This window comes from Ahaetulla prasina, chromosome 6 (assembly GCF_028640845.1).
Source record: "Ahaetulla prasina isolate Xishuangbanna chromosome 6, ASM2864084v1, whole genome shotgun sequence".
NCBI classification, from domain to species: domain Eukaryota; kingdom Metazoa; phylum Chordata; class Lepidosauria; order Squamata; family Colubridae; genus Ahaetulla; species Ahaetulla prasina.
The window spans coordinates 45387155-45404816 of record NC_080544.1 but is presented as its reverse complement, the minus strand read 5'-3'; the positions used below and the strand labels follow the sequence as shown (position 1 = coordinate 45404816).

At 37.2% G+C, this 17662-nt stretch overlaps 1 protein-coding gene across 1 annotated transcript in view; it reads right to left on the bottom strand.

Moving 5' to 3' along the window:
• Positions 1-499: 499 nt before the first annotated feature.
• The window catches only part of CPXM2 (carboxypeptidase X, M14 family member 2), a 102088-nt gene continuing 84925 nt past the window's right edge, over positions 500-17662 (bottom strand). The window contains exons 12-14 of the mRNA XM_058188592.1: positions 10465-10604; positions 5332-5431; positions 500-2180 (exon numbers count right to left, since the gene is read on the bottom strand). Coding sequence (XP_058044575.1) covers positions 1909-2180; positions 5332-5431; positions 10465-10604 — 512 coding nt within the window. The 3' untranslated portion in view covers positions 500-1908. The remainder of the gene's footprint in view (positions 2181-5331; positions 5432-10464; positions 10605-17662) is intronic.

Below are 17662 nucleotides of genomic sequence, written 5' to 3'. Positions count from 1 at the left end.
ATTGCATTCTTGCTCTGATGACCAAAACAGTAGACCTACGTGCATAGATCACCTTCTCCATATTCTGATTTAAGCATCACATGGCTGAATGTATAATTAAGCTGAAGTATACCATTTTTGTCAGACAATTTGAAATTGTCTATAGTAGAACCTGTGCTAGTTCATTTTCAGAACAGAATCACTCTCTGATGTTGAAGTTTTCAAACCATAATCATCTCATTTGATCAAGCCAGCTTCAGTCCACTGCTAGCTATATTGAAAACATGAATATGATAGGTTGCTTCTCAGAATAGAAAGCGGTCATTTTTTCTTTCAGCACTTAGCTACTGGTATATATACTACATGAAAGTGCCACCATTGTTTTAATGGAGCATCTAGAAAAAAACACTCTGATTCAATAACTGAGATCTTCAATTAAAAAGATAAGAAAATGGTAGATGATGAGAAGGTTCCCAACCTAAAACCCTGGAAAGCTACTACTAGTAACAAACTGACCACAATTTATTTATTTATTTATTTATTTATTTATTTATTTATTTATTCATTCATTCATTCATTCATTCATTCATTCATATTTTTATACCGCCCTTCTCCGAAGACTCAGGGCGGTGTACAGCCAATAAAACAACAGAAATCCTAAACAAATTAAAATACTATAACAAGTTTAAAAATCTGATTCAACCGCTGTATACTTAAAATATTAGCTAAAATTTTTCAAAAACTAAAACCCTATTAAAAATCCGCTAAAACCCCCCATATTAAAATCAAGCCCCGCTTGGTGAAAAAAGAAAGTCTTGAGCTCACGTTTAAAGGTCCGGAGATCAGGGAGGAGACGGAGTCCCACCGGCAGCTCATTCCATAGAGCCGGGGCCCCCACAGAGAACGCTCTTCCCCTGGGGCCGCCAGCCAACATTGACTAGCCAACGGCACCCTAAGAAGGCCCTCCCTGTGAGCGCGCACTGGATGTACCGGACAATGGGAGGTAACTGTCGGCAGCAGGCGGTCCTGTAAATATCCCGGTCCAATGCCATGGAGCGCTTTAAAGGTGATAACCAACACCTTGAAGCGCACCCGGAAGACCACCGGCAATGGTCTTCCAGGTGCTTATATATGGGCTTATATATAAGAAACAACACGTTAAATGATAGAGATGCTAGCAGATCTGAAGAGTATTTTTTCCTTACATAGAATGGCTGCTACATATTTGCAAACAGTATTTACAAAATGACAGCTATATTGGATTTAGCCAATTACAAAAATTTCATTTACTGAAAAACAAAATGGGTAATTACAGCACAAAAAACATTCCAACAATGAACTAAGAAATACACAGTGATTGCTATTCATTGCTTTACTTAAATAAACTGTAATAATTCAGAGCATTTAGTGCGCTATCATAAGATTAGTAAAGTATAGAGCTAATTAATGATATAAATCAAACATGTTGCACGTCCACTATCAATATCCTACTTGCAGTGCTTTAATTTTTTTTTTGTAATTGAATGTAAATTGAATGTAATTTTAATCTTAATAAGAATATAACAAGTTAGACAATCACTGCATAATAGCTTTTTTAAAAAATCAAAAGCCAATTATCCGTTAGTTTATTGGCCTGGATTGCTTTCCAGGCCTTGGTGATATATATTTTCCATTTGGATTAGAGACACTATATATATACTCATTACTTTGTAGTATCTTTCTAGAGGACAGCCTCTTAATTCCAATAATTTCACAAGAATTTACAAATCTAAACATTGAATTGTGAATTCAAAAATATTCTTGAAGATACAATTCTTAACAGCAACATGAATAAAAAAGGCATGTTAAAAAATTTACCCATATAAATATATATATTCTACTACAAAAGTGTGTTTCAGTTTAAGGGTAGAATTTTGATAGCAATATTTGTTACATTGCAGAAAGCAGTCTATATTGCTGGCGTCTCTGCCTTGCTCGCTGTCTGAGCCTTCGAAGTGAGAGGCTCATTGGCTGCTTTCCAAATTTCTCCATGATCTCTTTGATTCGGGCCAAATTGGTTTTGCTGATGGTGAAATCACACTGGGTTGCACCCATGTCATATCCTACGGCACAATTTTTCATGGACGTAGTGTAGCCCTCGGCTTTTACACTGACCACATATTCTCCTGGATTTAGAAGCCGCCAATAATCTCCATTGTTCGCTGAGGAGGAATAAAAGAAGAATAAAATATTGAAATACATTTGCATTCAGTACCATCCGGGTTTTTTTTGTTTTTTTTAATCTAAAGCCTTACTTTTGCTTAAATATTTGATGATCGCTCTAGGATTGCTACTAAGGATTGGTATAGGAATTAATTATTTCTCAGGCTGAGTTGCTTTTAATCCTGGAAATATTTCAGCAACCTTTTAGTGTGCAGTGCAATCATATATACTGAGTTAACTTTATTAACCTATATGTTTCATATTCTCTGTTCTGCAACTAGTGGGAATATATGCAAGGCTTTTAGAAATCATTTGTATGCCACAAGTTACAGTGGGATTTGGATGCCTTTATAATAATCCATCTATCTGACAACGTGAAGGGTCTGGGGCATTGGTCTCCACATTGCAATATGATTTTTTTTCCCTCTGTTTCTTCTTGCTAAACTAATCTGAGCCTAGATTGAGCTAAACAGAAATATATAATTAAATTCCTAATGTTAAAACTGTTGTCTATCCTTTACTACCAAGGATATTTCAATTTCAGTGATAGGAAGTCAAATGGTAGGGTTCCAAGTAACACCCCCCAAAAAAATCTAGATAGTAAATCTAGACAGAAATCTAGATAGTAAGGCAAACTTAATGATTATTCTTTTTTTTTTTAAAAAAAGGATGACAGTAAAAAAAATTTGTCTAGAATGGTGCACCCCCAACCTGTTGGGCACCAGGGACCAATTTCATAGACAGAGGTTTTCCTGTGGATCGGAGGGGGCATGGTTTCACATGATGCCTGGATCCCATGGACAGGGCTTTGCTTCTTTGCGCAGCCCAGTTTCCGGCATATTGTGGCCCAGTGCTGGTCCACGAACCAGGGGTTGAGGACCCTGGTGTAGAAAAATCCTAAATCAATGACCTGCACAGTGAACGAAATGACACATGCTGCGTATTTTCTTGGTTTATTTTTGTCTGTTGTTCATGAAGGAAAGGGAAGAAAAGACATCTGTGTGAAATAAAAAACAACTCAGATAATGGTCAGAAGCAGGTCTAGGACAACTCACCATGGCTGATTCACCCTGGCCAACTCACCCCGTCTATCTTGCCACAGTCAATTCACCCAAGCCAGTTCGCCATGGGACAATTAAATGCAGGATAACCCAAGAGAGGGACAAGTGAATTGCAGTGGGGCTTGTCTTGCTTTAGGTCTGAAGCTTCTCAGGTTAGAAGTCCTCGAGGCTGGGGTGAGCCAGAACATGGAGTCACCAGTCCCTACTGTCCTTCTCTTGAGTTATCCCACATTGAATTTCTCACAGCAAGTTATTCTGCAGCAGATTGTCCACAGTGAGTCATCTGGGGCAAGACATCTAGGGAGAAATGTCCCATTCTGGGCAGAAGCAGTATAATTTGATTTATCTTTGCCATTCCCAGAGGGTTTTGGGGTGAAAAATTATATATAGATGATATCCTAGGCACTAAGACAAAGCAGTTACAGACCTTGAGATCAATTGCAAGGATCAAGCTATGATCCTGTTTTTTTTTTCTTGATGAATATTTATCCTGCCTGTTCTCTGACATCTTACATGGGCTTTCCTTTAATATATCTTCACAGTAATAACCAGTGGCATAACTGAGCTAATATAAAGTGACGATAAATTATGCAGAGAATATCTTGCTCCTAGTTTTCCAACACCAGAAAAACTAACCTGACATTTTGTCTGCAAACTGTATGTGTGTGAGAGAGAAAATGAGATTGAATACAGTTGTGGTATTTCTCATTCTATTTCCTGTAAAAAGTCAGTTGATGGACCACTATAATGAGGTGAATTACTAAGTTTTCAGATGTCACATATGTTTTAAAATAAAAACTGAGACATTTCATTTTTTGAAAACTGAATCTGAAATATTATACTAAGCAATTTCACGATGGGAAGCTAAATTCTAGTCTAATCACTATGATTGGCCTATGATACCAAACAATATATGCAAGAATATATGTCAATGCAAATCTAATGTCTGCCTTGGATCTGGGTACTATGGAGCGTTAACTTGTATGTGATAATAATACAAAAGTGATAATAATACAAATATTTTTCTGAAGATTGCATTATTTTGACAGTGAGATTAAAAATAGATTTCATATGCAACATTTACCTATCATGAATTTTGCTATATATAAAGAAGCAGTATTGTGTATCTTAAACATGTAATTCTCTGTGATATTCAGGACGACAGTTATAGTGAATTTCCATCAGGAGATATTATTCCTCAAGAAATCAGATACAAATGGAGCAGTGAATGCAGTGGTTAATTTTGCCACATATCCCACTATGCTTGTTTATTTTTGAGTACAATAGCATGGACTATTCGAAAGAAATCACAAAGGTATATTAGCCAATTATGTTTTATTTTTCTGTATATGGTAGAGAGCATAGGGAATTGTGAGAGTAGGAAGAAGAGCTGCTATCAAGGCAATGATTAAATAAGAGGGACTTGAGTCTGGGCCAAGAAAAAAAAAGTGAGACAATATCTCTGACAAGCGTCTCCTAGCTCATATGAAGATGAAGCAAGGAAGGAGACTTTCAAGATTCTGTTGCTGTAATTGTAAAGTCCTCAGAGTCACGATGCGTCTCTAGCCTGGCAACAGCCAGGCGTCTGCTGATTGGATGAGACGCGCCACAAGAAAGGCGGGAGATTTGGAGCCCTGTCATTGGTGCAGCCCCTCTGGCAGCCGGTATATAAGAGCTGTCAAGGGTTTCCTAGTTTTTTAGTCAGAGTTCTCTTGTTGTTATTCCGTTGGTTAATAAAGTTGTAAAAGCAGTTCCTGACTGGACTCTTCCTGGTATCGGACACCAGACATAATAGTAATTGTCGCAATAAAAACTTGTCTTGACCAATATGGCATTGGCTTAATAGACTGGTCTACCTCATTGGGCTGGCAAGGATAGAGCTACTTAACTTGAAAGGTTTGTGCATGCCACTAACTTAATGTTCAAACAGTTGGGCTACTGTCTGTTATAGTAGCCCAACTACTATAAGGGCGCCTTGGCCTCAATCAGTTAAATGATCTCTTAATAAAACGGGTCTGTGTAAATCAGTGTTGGCTGTTTTGGTTGTCCTTTTTATCATTTTCTTTTTATAACAAAAATGTGTATTTACCTGTGCGGACATCATGGTTCACCCCTTCTATAGAAATAATGGCATTTGGAATTCCCTTCCCATGTTGATCCCTGACTATGCCTTTAATTCCACGATGTACCTGATGGCGAAATAATAGGGACAAATAAGGATCAGCATCAATACAAAAAGGAATTACATGCTGATGACTTTTTTCCAAAGCCGTATAATTCACTTTGGGCTAAAGACTTTAAACAAATTAAGCATGTTTCCCTCACTTAATCTTTACATAAAAGGAAAAGAGTCTTTGGCATGGGCAGTTATAACAAACATCCTCTGGCCCAGTTCGCACCACTTCGGGAGAACCGGTTGTTAACTGTCTGTGCAGTTTGGCAAACTGATTGTTGGAAGAAATCATTAGGGCAGAGAACTGGTTGTTAAATTACTTGAATCCCACCACTGCTCCTCCCCACCTTCTCCTCTCCCCTCTTCATCATCATCGTCATCGTCATCATCATCATCATCTCAAGGATTAGGAGGCCCCCAAAGAATAAACATTTGACATTAGGGCTATTTTAGAGGGGGGGAAAACAAATATCGTGTTTTTCAGAGTATAAGATGCACTGGAGTATAAGATGCACCTTAGTTTTTGGGGAGGAAAATGAGAAAAAAGCTGATTGGCAGGTGGATTGACCTCCCGAAATACCCCCAGTCAGCTGTTCCCAGAAGTGAATTTTAGCAACAGGTTCCTTGGTTATGAGCAATGTGCCTTGCTTTTTTTTGCTTTTGTTTTCTGCCTCTGAAACTCCATTTCAGAAAAAACATTTTTCTGCCTCTGAAAAGCCTCCGAAACAGAGCTTTAGAAAAAAAGCCTCTGAAACTCTGTTTGGCAGCTTCTTTTCTGAAGCTCCGTTTGGGACTTTTTTTCTAAGCTCCATTTGGGGCTTTTTTTCTGAAGCTCCATTTCTGAAGCTTTTTTCAGCCTCTGAAACCTCCATTTGAGAAGCTGGGTGGGGTTACATTCGGAGTATAAGACGCACCCAGATTTTCACCCTCTTTTTGGGTAAAAAGGTACATTTTATACTCCGAAAATTATGGTACTGAGATATCAAATGGATAGACCACCTTGGAGATTACAGTGTGCTATTAGAATATTTTAGACAAACTCATATCTCTTCCTGCTAGGGCAGCATGCTAGCCATACTATCTTTGAGATTTGGTTGGTGGATTGAAGCAATTTGATTTACTGGGCTACATGCATGATCCTGATTGATTCTGCTCTCTCTTCAATTCAGCTTGCTGTGAATGTTTTCTTACAAAGGCACTTTCAGTAACAAACTATTGAATGTTTTTGGGGGCCCTGGGGTGGGGGGAATTTAAGGTCTGGTATGGAATGCAGCCTGCGTGTGTATGAAGGATGGTCCTTTTTACCACTAAACTCACATATGTAACTACAACTGAGGATTCTGTACACAATCTCCAAAAAGGGCTTCATTCAAAACTGTAATAAGGAATACAAATTTAGGATTACCAAGAAAAGTCTGTAGTGTTATAAGAATAGATTCAGATCACCACATAAGTCATTTAGTCCAGCCCCTGATAAAGTATTTCAGACCTAGGCAAAAAATAGTGCTCTGTTGCAGCTGAGATGCAAAGTAACATATGCAACATATGCAAATATAGGCAGAGGATGTAACTATGGATGCAGAGAAAAAGAGCATACATATGTAGAAAAGCATGCTCTAAAAGCATGACAATAATGCTGAGGATTTGTAAGAATGGGATGTATGTACTTCACAGGTTTCCATCAAGGTCACATATTCAATGTTTGCAAATCCATCTTGACTTGATTTTAATGGTACCCTTGAAATATTAAAAGAGAACTGGTCTGGTGTAGTGATCAAGGCACCAGGCTAGAAACTGAGGGTTCTAGTTTTGTCTTGGGCATGAAGCGACTTGGATGACCTTGGGCCAGTTATACTCTCAGAATATTATCAGTCTCAGAATATTAATAATGCAATAGCAATTTTTTTAAAAAAATCTTGCCATGAACACTACAGGGACTAGAGGGCACAATAATAATAATGCCATCAAAGATTAACCATTTGCCATCCCACATTCTTGGAAAGAAGTCAATTGGTGAGCAAAACTGTCAGATCCAATCTAAACATCTGGCTGGCTATGCGACCAACCAGAATAATACTGCAATAATAATAAATAATAATAATACCAAAAGAGTCTGTTCAGTTCAAGTAGTTGGAGGGCAGTCTGTAACAAGCTCAGAAATAAGAAGCAACATGGGAATTTGGGAAACACTTAAAAAGGCTGCAAGATGCTTGAAAGTCACAGAATTTGATTCACTGTTTCAAAGATTTGTGGCATTGATCTGTGAATTTGCATAGCCATATTGAATATATCATTCAAACTCTTATTAATAATAGAATGACCTGCATTATATTATGTTTGGAACGTAATAGCGATATAATGTAAGTCATTAAACCTCACATTTACAGGTTGTAATGATTTGCAATTAAATAACTTGTTACTGAGATAATAGAACTTGATCCTGAGTTTCCTCTCTAGTTCAACTTATTATGAGAGATTGAACTATAAAATAATTATTTAAATATATTTAGATAAGCAGATAAATTGTTGTTTGTATATTCCGTACCAGCTTTGAACCATCATCTTAAAAATATTGCCAAGGTCAGAGATATAAGAAGCTATTAAACCCATTTTAAGACATGGGTTAGACTTACTTATAGAAAATAGCTTTTTTGTCTAAACTAAAATAGCTTCATTTTGGGGGTGGTGCGATGAGAGTGGGGAAGAAAATAATTTGATACTACTTTTGAAGGCTACATTTTTTCATTCATGCCAATACAAACTGAGTATATTTAACATTTCTCTGGGAAAGCATCACCAAACAAACAAGAACATGGATAACTCTCCAAAATCATAAAGATTACACGAGGAACAAGCAAGCAGCAGAGAACAAGTTGTGGTTAAGTTGAACAACCCTTTCTCTTTCTCACATTTAGTCTCTAAACTTTTAAGACCATTGTTTATTACAATTCGCTGGCAGGACATAATACTTTCAATCATTCAGTCCAAGCTAGGTTATCCTAGTTAACACTTAAATGGGAGATCATGAAGGTCTAGCTGCAAGCTAGATTGGAAGCTAAGGAAAAAAATAACAGAAGCACATAAGAACAAATCACATCTTATCGCTGCCAAGAAAACTACATGGATATCCACGTAATCACCAGGATGATTCAGCTCAAAGAGACTTCATTTTGTCATTGCTTATGCAGCCATCAGGGAAGTGCGAACTTAAAAGCAAGCAAATCAAAAAAGTGATGATTGAGATTCTTAGTTGCCATGGAATGCAATATGATTGCTGATGGGAAAAAAACCCAGCAATAATTCCTTGTAAAGATTGGGAAAATAGAGGATTTGTAACAGCAGGGTTTATATTGTGACAGTTTGCTGAAGTTTACACTTGTGATTCTGTTCCTTACCAATGGGCATAACATTGTTCAGCACTACTTATACAGAGCTATATATATGGAGACCTGTCCCATGTAGTGTTGGCACTGGGAGGGCCCATGGGGGCTGCAGTCACATAGCACCTCCGTTTGCTTCCTACTGATATCTCTGAGTCTTTCCTCACTAATTGGTCTGATTAACGAGGAGAGGAATGGCAGTGGAGGAAATTAGCTAGTGACAACTCTGATCATTCCCACAGTAGCCCAGCTGATGTTGCCTCCAAAGGGATAAGCTATGATAGATTTTATACATCCTGAAGCTATGATGGGATAGTGCCATCTGAAGAAGGAAATGTGTCTAAAGCAGTATTCCAATATTTGATGGGCTGCCACACAGAAGAGGGTGTCCACTTATTTTCCAAAGCACCAGAAGGTAAGACAAGAAACAATGGAAGGAAATTAATCAAGGAGAGATGCAGCCTGAAATTAAGGAGAAACTTCATAACAGTGAGGATAATTAACCAACGGAATAGCTTGCTTTCAGAAGTTGTGGGTGCTTTATCAATGGAGGTTTTTAATAAGAGACTGGACAGCCTCTTGTCTCAAATAGGATTTCTTGCTTGACCAGGGGCCTGGACTAGAAGGCCTCCAAGCTCCCTTATAGGTCTATTCTGATTGATTGATTGATTGAGTGAGTGAGTGAGTGAGTGAGTGAGTGGGTGATTGATTGGTTTCCTAATGAACTGTGGATGAAATGAAGCAGTACATGTGACCAAAACAGAAGGTTGGCTTTATCAAAGTATTATTGTGTCCTGTGCAGAAATGGTCTTTTACATTCCTGGGTAAAAGAGCAAATGGGGTCAGGTTCTCTGTTGTTTTTCTTTGTTGAATTGTGGTATGTACATTGTCTACATTTTTATTTGTTAATAATAGTTTTCAAGCTGTGTGCTAAAGACAATGTGGCTTTAGTTTGTTGAAAATTGCTGACATCTTATCAAATGCAAATACAACCATTGTACAGTGTGTTAGGAAGAGAAAGATTCGTCAGCCAGTAACCAGAAAAATGTAGATTTTGTGCGGTTGTTCATGGGAAGTGTTCAAGAAAATCAAGCTGTGTGTTGCTCTTTGTTAAGATTTCTGTGGCTGTATCAGCAAACTGTTTAAAATTTTTCTTCCTGCAGGATTTTAAATATGCCACAAAAAATAGCCCTTTGGCAACATTTCTATGTAGGTTGGATAATGTGCATTATTATTAAGATGGGCTACCCATATACTTACTAGGGTGAAAAAATAAGAGAACAAAGAGCTTTTTTTTGAATTCCTACTGTCCTCTATAACTGATTACTCAAAACATGAAGTGTTTATCCATAGCCCAAATCCAAATACTTCTTTTATTTAATGCACAATAAAGCATCCATGAGCTACTTAAAAAACAACAACCCTGATCTCGTTATTGGAAGAATTTTCCCTCTTATGTATTTATGTATTTGTGAGTAGGGGTGAAGCATGCTGATTCACATCAGAGGCCGAAATGTCTACTTGTTGAAAAACTAAAATATTTCTGCCCCTAGAGACAACACCTTTGGCAATAAATTATGATAAACAAATCTCACACATTCCTGTTAAGAATTGCATTGGAAACAGATCCAAACTTTACCAGCCATATTGTTTTGCTACCAGTACTTACCTGTTCCATGAAAACAATAAGTGACTCACGATTATTTTCCCATTCTTCTGGTAATTCACTTTCATGAGGGTATTTATCACAACCAACATATATAGACAATTCAAAACAATTTGTATGTAGATAGCTAAAGTCATTTATGCCTGTAAGTGCAATGAAGAGAACAAAAAAAGAAACTGTCATTTCTTCTAAGACTAAATGGAGCCATTTAAAAAAAAATTAAGCATTTATCCTGAGTTACAAATGGATTTGGTATTTTTAAAAAATATGTGTATGTTAAAATATATCAGTAACTTAACTAAAAGGAAGTCACATAATATGAAATCAGCGTTAATGTTTTTATAGTAGAACATTAAATTAGGGCCATAAAAATATGGCTATGATCTGGCATGTAAATATCTTGCAGTTATAGATATGAGGACATATTCAGAGCCAAATTTGAAGCAAGTTCAAAGCTAATATGCATAAATCTAATGTAAAACATATCTAGGAAACTGCAGACTTCTTTTTTACTACCACATTCTTCAGAGGTTCAAAAGCTGTATTTTCTTAACCAGAGTATATTACAAATTAATGGTTGAGAATGCAACGAATCATATTCAGGTTAAAAAAGTACTGCAAAAAAAAAGTTTCTCTAACTAAGCTGCTATTATTAGAGGAACAGTATTCGAAAAATTTAAAAAAGAAGAAATTTTCAAGCTCTCAGATTTAAAATAGCCATAACAGAAATCCAGCCAGGGATCAACACTTTCAACAGAAAATGTATTTTGAGTGCTAGCTATCCATCATGCATATATTTGTAATAAATCTTTTTCTAACACTCTGATCAAGATATGTAGAAGTTAGACTATGAGCAAAGATGACCCTTAATCTTTTCTCCTGACTTCTAAACTTCAACTTGGCTTTCCCCAGATGGATTTGAAGGAAGGATAAGGAAGATTTCTCCCTTCCCTTCATTGTTTCTCATCCTTCAAACCTTCTCAAAGCTGTTATTATCCTCGAGAAAGTAGCTATAGATTTCATTATGTGTACCTGTTGATAATCAGTTGTTCTAACCCTAAGATTCTAGACATAACTAAAAGCAAAGATTCATGAATCAGAATGAGCTCATAAAAAAGTATGCTTTTCAATTCAACTCGTTAATCTGAAAAAAAAAATGCAACCAGATAACTCCTGGGGTTTGGCTGCCAAAGTCTAAGACAGTTCTCTCCTGCAATGTCTATGAAGATTCATGAATAATAATATAGGGCCAATGTCACATAATACTCATATCAATGTTCAGGTTAACTAAAGAGCACAAGAACACACTTTGTGGACTGCTATCTGGATTAATTTCATTATGGACACTTCTACATAATGCCTTTGCCCTGGACAGGAACTGTGTATTCTCAGGCTAATCTCTGCTTCAGAAGCTGAACTCACTTACAGTGGGGTAAAAAAGTATTTAGTCAGCCACCAGTTATGCAAGTTCTCCCACTGAAAAAGATGAGAGAGGCCTGTAATTGTTATCATAGGTACACCTCAACTAGGAGAGACAACATGAGAAAACACATCCAGAAAATCACATTGTCTGATTTGTAACGAATTTATTTGCAAATTATGGTGGAAAATAAGTATTTGGTCAATATCAAAAGTTCATCTCAATACTTTGTTATATATCCTTTGTTGGCAATGACAGAGGTCAGACGTTTTCTGTACGTCTTCACACACTGTTGCTGGTATGTTGGCCCATTCCTCCATGCAGATCTCCTCGAGAGCAGTGATGTTTTGGGGCTGTCGCTGGGCAACACGGACTTTCAACTCCCTCCAAAGGTTTTCTGTGGGGTTGAGATCTGGTGACTGGCTAGGCCACTCCAGGACCTTGAAATGCTTCTTACGGAGCCACTCCTTCGTTGCCCAGGCGGTGTGTTTAGGATCAAGACCCAGCCACGTTTCATCTTCAATGCCCTTGCTGATGGAAGGAGGTTTGCACTCAAAATCTCACGATACATGGCCGCATTCATTCTTTCCTTTACACGGATCAGTCGTCCTGGTCCCTTTGCAGAGAAACAGCCCCACAGCATGATGTTGCCACTCCCATGCTTCACAGTAGGTATGGTGTTCTTTGGATGCAACTCAGCATTCTCTCTCCTCCAAACACGACAAGTTGAGTTTCTACCAAACAGTTCTACTTTGGTTTCATCTGACTATATGACATTCTCCCAATCCTCTTCTGGATCATCCAAATGTTCTCTAGCAAACTTCAGACGGGCCCGGACATGTACTGGCTTAAGCAGGGGGACACATCTGGCACTGCAGGATCTGAGTCCCTGGTGGTGTAGTGTGTTACTGATGGTAGCCTTTGTTACGTTGGTCCCAGCTCTCTGCAGGTCATTCACTAGGTCCCCCCGTGTGGTTCTGGGATATTTGCTCACCGTTCTTGTGATCATTTTGACCCCACGGGGTGAGATCTTGCATGGAGCCCCAGATTGAGGGAGATTATCAGTGGTCTTGTATGTCTTCCATTTTCTAATTATTCCTCCCACAGTTGATTTCTTCACACCAAGCTGCTTGCCTATTGCAGATTCAGTCTTCCCAGCCTGGTGCAGGTCTACAATTTTGTTTCTGGTGTCCTTCGACAGCTCTTTGGTCTTCACCATAGTGGAGTTTGGAGTGTGACTGTTTGAGGTTGTGGACAGGTGTCTTTTATACTGATAACAAGTTCAAACAGGTACCATTAATACAGGTAATGAGTGGAGAACAAAGGAGCCTCTTAAAGTAGAAGTTACAGGTCTGTGAGAGCCAGAAATCTTGCTTGTTTGTTGGTGACCAAATACTTATTTTCCACCATAATTTGCAAATAAATTCGTTACAAATCAGACAATGTGATTTTCTGGATGTTTTCTCATGTTGTCTCTCCTAGTTGAGGTATACCTATGATAACAATTACAGGCCTCTCTCATCTTTTTCAGTGGGAGAACTTGCACAACTGGTGGCTGACTAAATACTTTTTTACCCCACTGTATTTCAAATGTGGTGTTTTTAATATGGCAGAAAAAGGGATATTTGCAGTGGTAATACCAAAATCTTGCAGACATTGTGAGAAATCATATTCCTCATTGATGTAATTTCTTGTCACGTCTTGTTTCCTTGTTTCTGACCTTTGGCAGATTGTTTCAAGACTAGCAATCAGAGATATTGTTATAGTTTCTCTTTGTTGCAAAGATCGTGCTTCTTGGTTCCATAAAGGGGTTTTTATTTTGTTTTCTAAGATATTGCATGCACACACACACACACACACACACAATAAATATACATTGACTGTGTTCCATTATAGAACACAGCTGAGATTTTATGTGCTGTTTTTACTGCAAAGTATTACAATGATATTTTCATTTGCAACATTGAAATTCCATATAGCTTGTGGGTGGTCTATCTTCCCTTTTGTAGGAATTCTTGCTTCACCCTACTCTGGGGATTCAGTTGTCTTCTTTTCCTGCAATATAATATATATTTTGAAAATGTAGATGTCGGGATAATAATTTATTTTATCACCTTTTTCTGTAAGGAAAAGGAATGTTGACATAGGATTGAAATGAGAGATGCTCTCAATCTTGGTTTTTTTCAGGGAAACCGGAAGTGTTGCAGTGAGACCGACTGGAAAAATAGTGGGCTCCAATGAGCAGGCAAGTTTCTGGAAAGGTCGGAGGCTGCTCTTAGGCAGGGGTAGTGGCCATTGAAAAATGACCGCTTTGAAGCTGGGGCAAATGGACTAAGTTTTTTGTGCAGGAGTAGTGTCTGAATGAAGTGCTGGTACCAGGTGAGTGATTGGCCAACTCACAGGTAAAAAAGAAAAATTTTAATAACTTTAAAAGGTGTCTCGGAGTGTAAATGAATGGCTAATTGGCACTTGGGAAAGTTAATGGAAGGAGAAGAATAAAGAGGAGGTTAAAATACCAAAGCCCAAGAAAGAAATTTTTACAACTGGATTTAAAATTGGATTTGGAAAAATAATAAAAGAAAAAGAAACCCAAGGAAAAGTACTTTATTTACTTTATTTGTGTATATTTATGAGGATTAAAAATATTTTTGATGGTTTTGACATTTGAAGGAGAAGAACAAAGAGGAAGTTAAAATACCAAAGCCCAAGAAAGAAAACTTTATAACTGGATTTAAAATTGAGACTTTCTAGATCATCCAGTATTTATTTCTTCTACAGCTCTTGTATAAATTAAACCATAATACTTCAAAGCCTTTACCATATAAAAACCCATGTGGATATTCTTAACCTCATTGTTATAAAACTATCCTTTTTAGCAAAATAAGTTTAGAACTAGGCTGAAAAATATCAATCCATCAATGAATCAACCAGTGTTCATTGTAGGACCCTCCAAACTGGCCAAATTGAGTGGCCCACCTGCAGATTCTGCCTCTGATATTTTGGGTCATGAACAAGTCCTTTTATCACATCTCCACAAGGAAAAAAAATAATGGATTTTACATTTTCTCACCAGCAGCTGACAACTATGTATTTGACCGCAATGAAATCTCTTCTAAAATGCTGATCTATTAGTATGTGAATAAGCACTATATGGCTGATGTGATGGCATTCTAACACTTCATTAAAATCATTTTGTGAGTGGCTGTTTGACCAACTTAGTATCACATTTGCATTTAGAAAAAATTAGATCCATTTATTGCTTTCCAATTATACGGTCTTCACTATGGATATGGCAATAAATCTATTCCTAAGAATGCAAGCAGTGGACAGATAACTTGCTTGTATTGCAAACACAAAAGAAACTGTTTCAATAATGGTCAGCTAAGAATCTCTCTGTGCGAGTATGCATGCCACTGAACCAGGTTTTAACTCCTGGAAAGTGCTCGGACTAACAGTGGTGGTATTCAGCTGGTTCTATCTGGTTCAGGCGAACTGGTAGCGACGGCTGCAGGAGGCTCCGCCCACCCACCCGGATGTCATCACGTCTCATTTTTGATGCTCTGCGCATGCACAGAAAGTCCTGCGCATGCATAGAAGTGTCACGCACAAGCGAAGCAAGCACATGCGTGCTCACATTTGCAAACCAGTAGCGAAATTAGTCAATACCACCCCTGACTCTGAAGTTTTCTTGGCAAGATTTCAGAAATGTTTTGCCATTGCCTTCTTCTTGGCCAGAGAGAGTGGCTGGATCAAGTTCACCTATTTGGCTTTGTGCCTAAAGGAAGAATGCAATTCAAGGTCTCCTAATTTCTGGCCTGATGTCTACCTGGGTCTCTAGCTAGGACTCTAGCTATAATTATATGTCAGCTCCAGGGTTTAAATCTTGTGTCTTTTTCTGGCACCCATAGGCAGAAAGAAATTTTTGCTCCTCATTTTTCAGCCTAGATATTGAAGATCCCTGCACAAAGGTTTGATAATGATCTTTCTTTGCTGAAACTTTTCACTGGTCTTCCCACCTTCTTCCCTCCCATCTATACATTTTAACAATTCTTAGATTCATTTATTTTACAATAGTAAAAATAACACAAGTATATTATGAGCAAAAAAAATTACATTAGCATACAGGAATATTCAGATACTTAATGAGCCCTAAAGCATGTACTCTGGGGGTGGATTATATAACATAGATGTTAATTTGGGGGTTGATTAAATGATTAAAATGTGAGAGCAATGACTGATGCTGCTCAGCTAAAATCTTTTCCCTTTTCAGTTAAATGCCAAAGGTTTGCAGATTTTAAATTAATATTTTGTAAAAAGTGAATTATATGCTAAATTTTAAGCCGTTTCTTAAAATATCTTGAAATATCACATAAAGCACAGAATCATTGTATCTGCTTATCCGTGTTCTCTTTTGAAATGTTAAGAAAAATATTATATTTCTAAGACCTAGAATAAGGTCGTACTGCCTATGGAAATTTAAACTGGCGATCTAAATCAACATTTGTAATTTTTATATAATCTTCATATTGAAGATTAATTCCCTTATTGCAGTTTGGATTGTGTGACCGAAGGAAAAGCAAAGTCAAAAGGTAAATATGAAACTTAGTTTATTAAAAATTATGATGAAAGATTATTTCATCATCATCAGTCCAACTAAATTCTTGGTTCTGGGTTTACAGTTGACCAGATTGAGTAGATGTATGATTTCAGAACACATAGAAAGAATAAGAAACTGTAACCAGCATTTTGAAATTCATATTGCATAAAGATACAAGACTTATTATAGAAATTCAAGAGAGATAACTTGAGAGTGTAATACAGAAGTAAAATGAAAAATGTAGTTTAGATTATGGGATCATCATAGTAAGGCAATATTATGTGATCCATGGCAAACATAATACAGCTTTTACCTTATAGATAATCTGCTTACAAAAAGTCTTCAACGATAACAGGAACTAACAAAATGGTTGGGCAAATGTACATTTCATTTCAATTTAATGTTACTGAAATTCACAGGAAATAACATTTAAAGAAAATTTTTAATGATGGTTTTATAAATGCCAGTATCAGCAGAGACTGACCATAGTAAAATTAACAAAACAGTCAGTTAAGCAAAAGGGAGGGGAAAACATATTTGAAATTTTAAAGGGCTCAGTTGAAGGGAACATTTTAATATGATGCTAATAGATACAAATTTATGCCAATCAAAAAATTGCAAAGTTATTCAAAGTCAAGGCACCACCACAGTAAGGCATAATACGCTTCTTGCAATGAGCTTACATAAAGGAGAAATTCCTAGAAGGTTGTATTGCAGAGAGAGGACAGGATGGGAAAAGGTGTTCCTTTATATAATTGGACCTCATTCCATCTAAGTTTTTACAGGTGAAAATAAGTACTGTAAATCTCACTCTTACACTAAGGGAATTAGTAGAGGTCAGAGAGTCAATAAAGTTCCTTAAGAATTGATACGATAGTTTCAACTATGGTAGATCGAAATCAAATTCCAATTTTAAATTTCTGCAGAATTTGAAAAATTAAACTATTCTGGGCCAACCTCAAATATGTTAATTACAGTGAGCCAAACAGGATGTTCCTAGAGCAAAATTGCTTTCCGCATAGTAAATATTCTTGCTGATATCCTGGATGAAGTTCATAGAGAATGCTCAAAGTTACCAGTATCAGTTGAGTGTCTAGGGTCAATGGTAGATTAAGAAGCACTCTAAATTGTGCACCTATTTCTATAAAGAAAATGCAAGGTCATCTGAAACAATTACTCTGGTC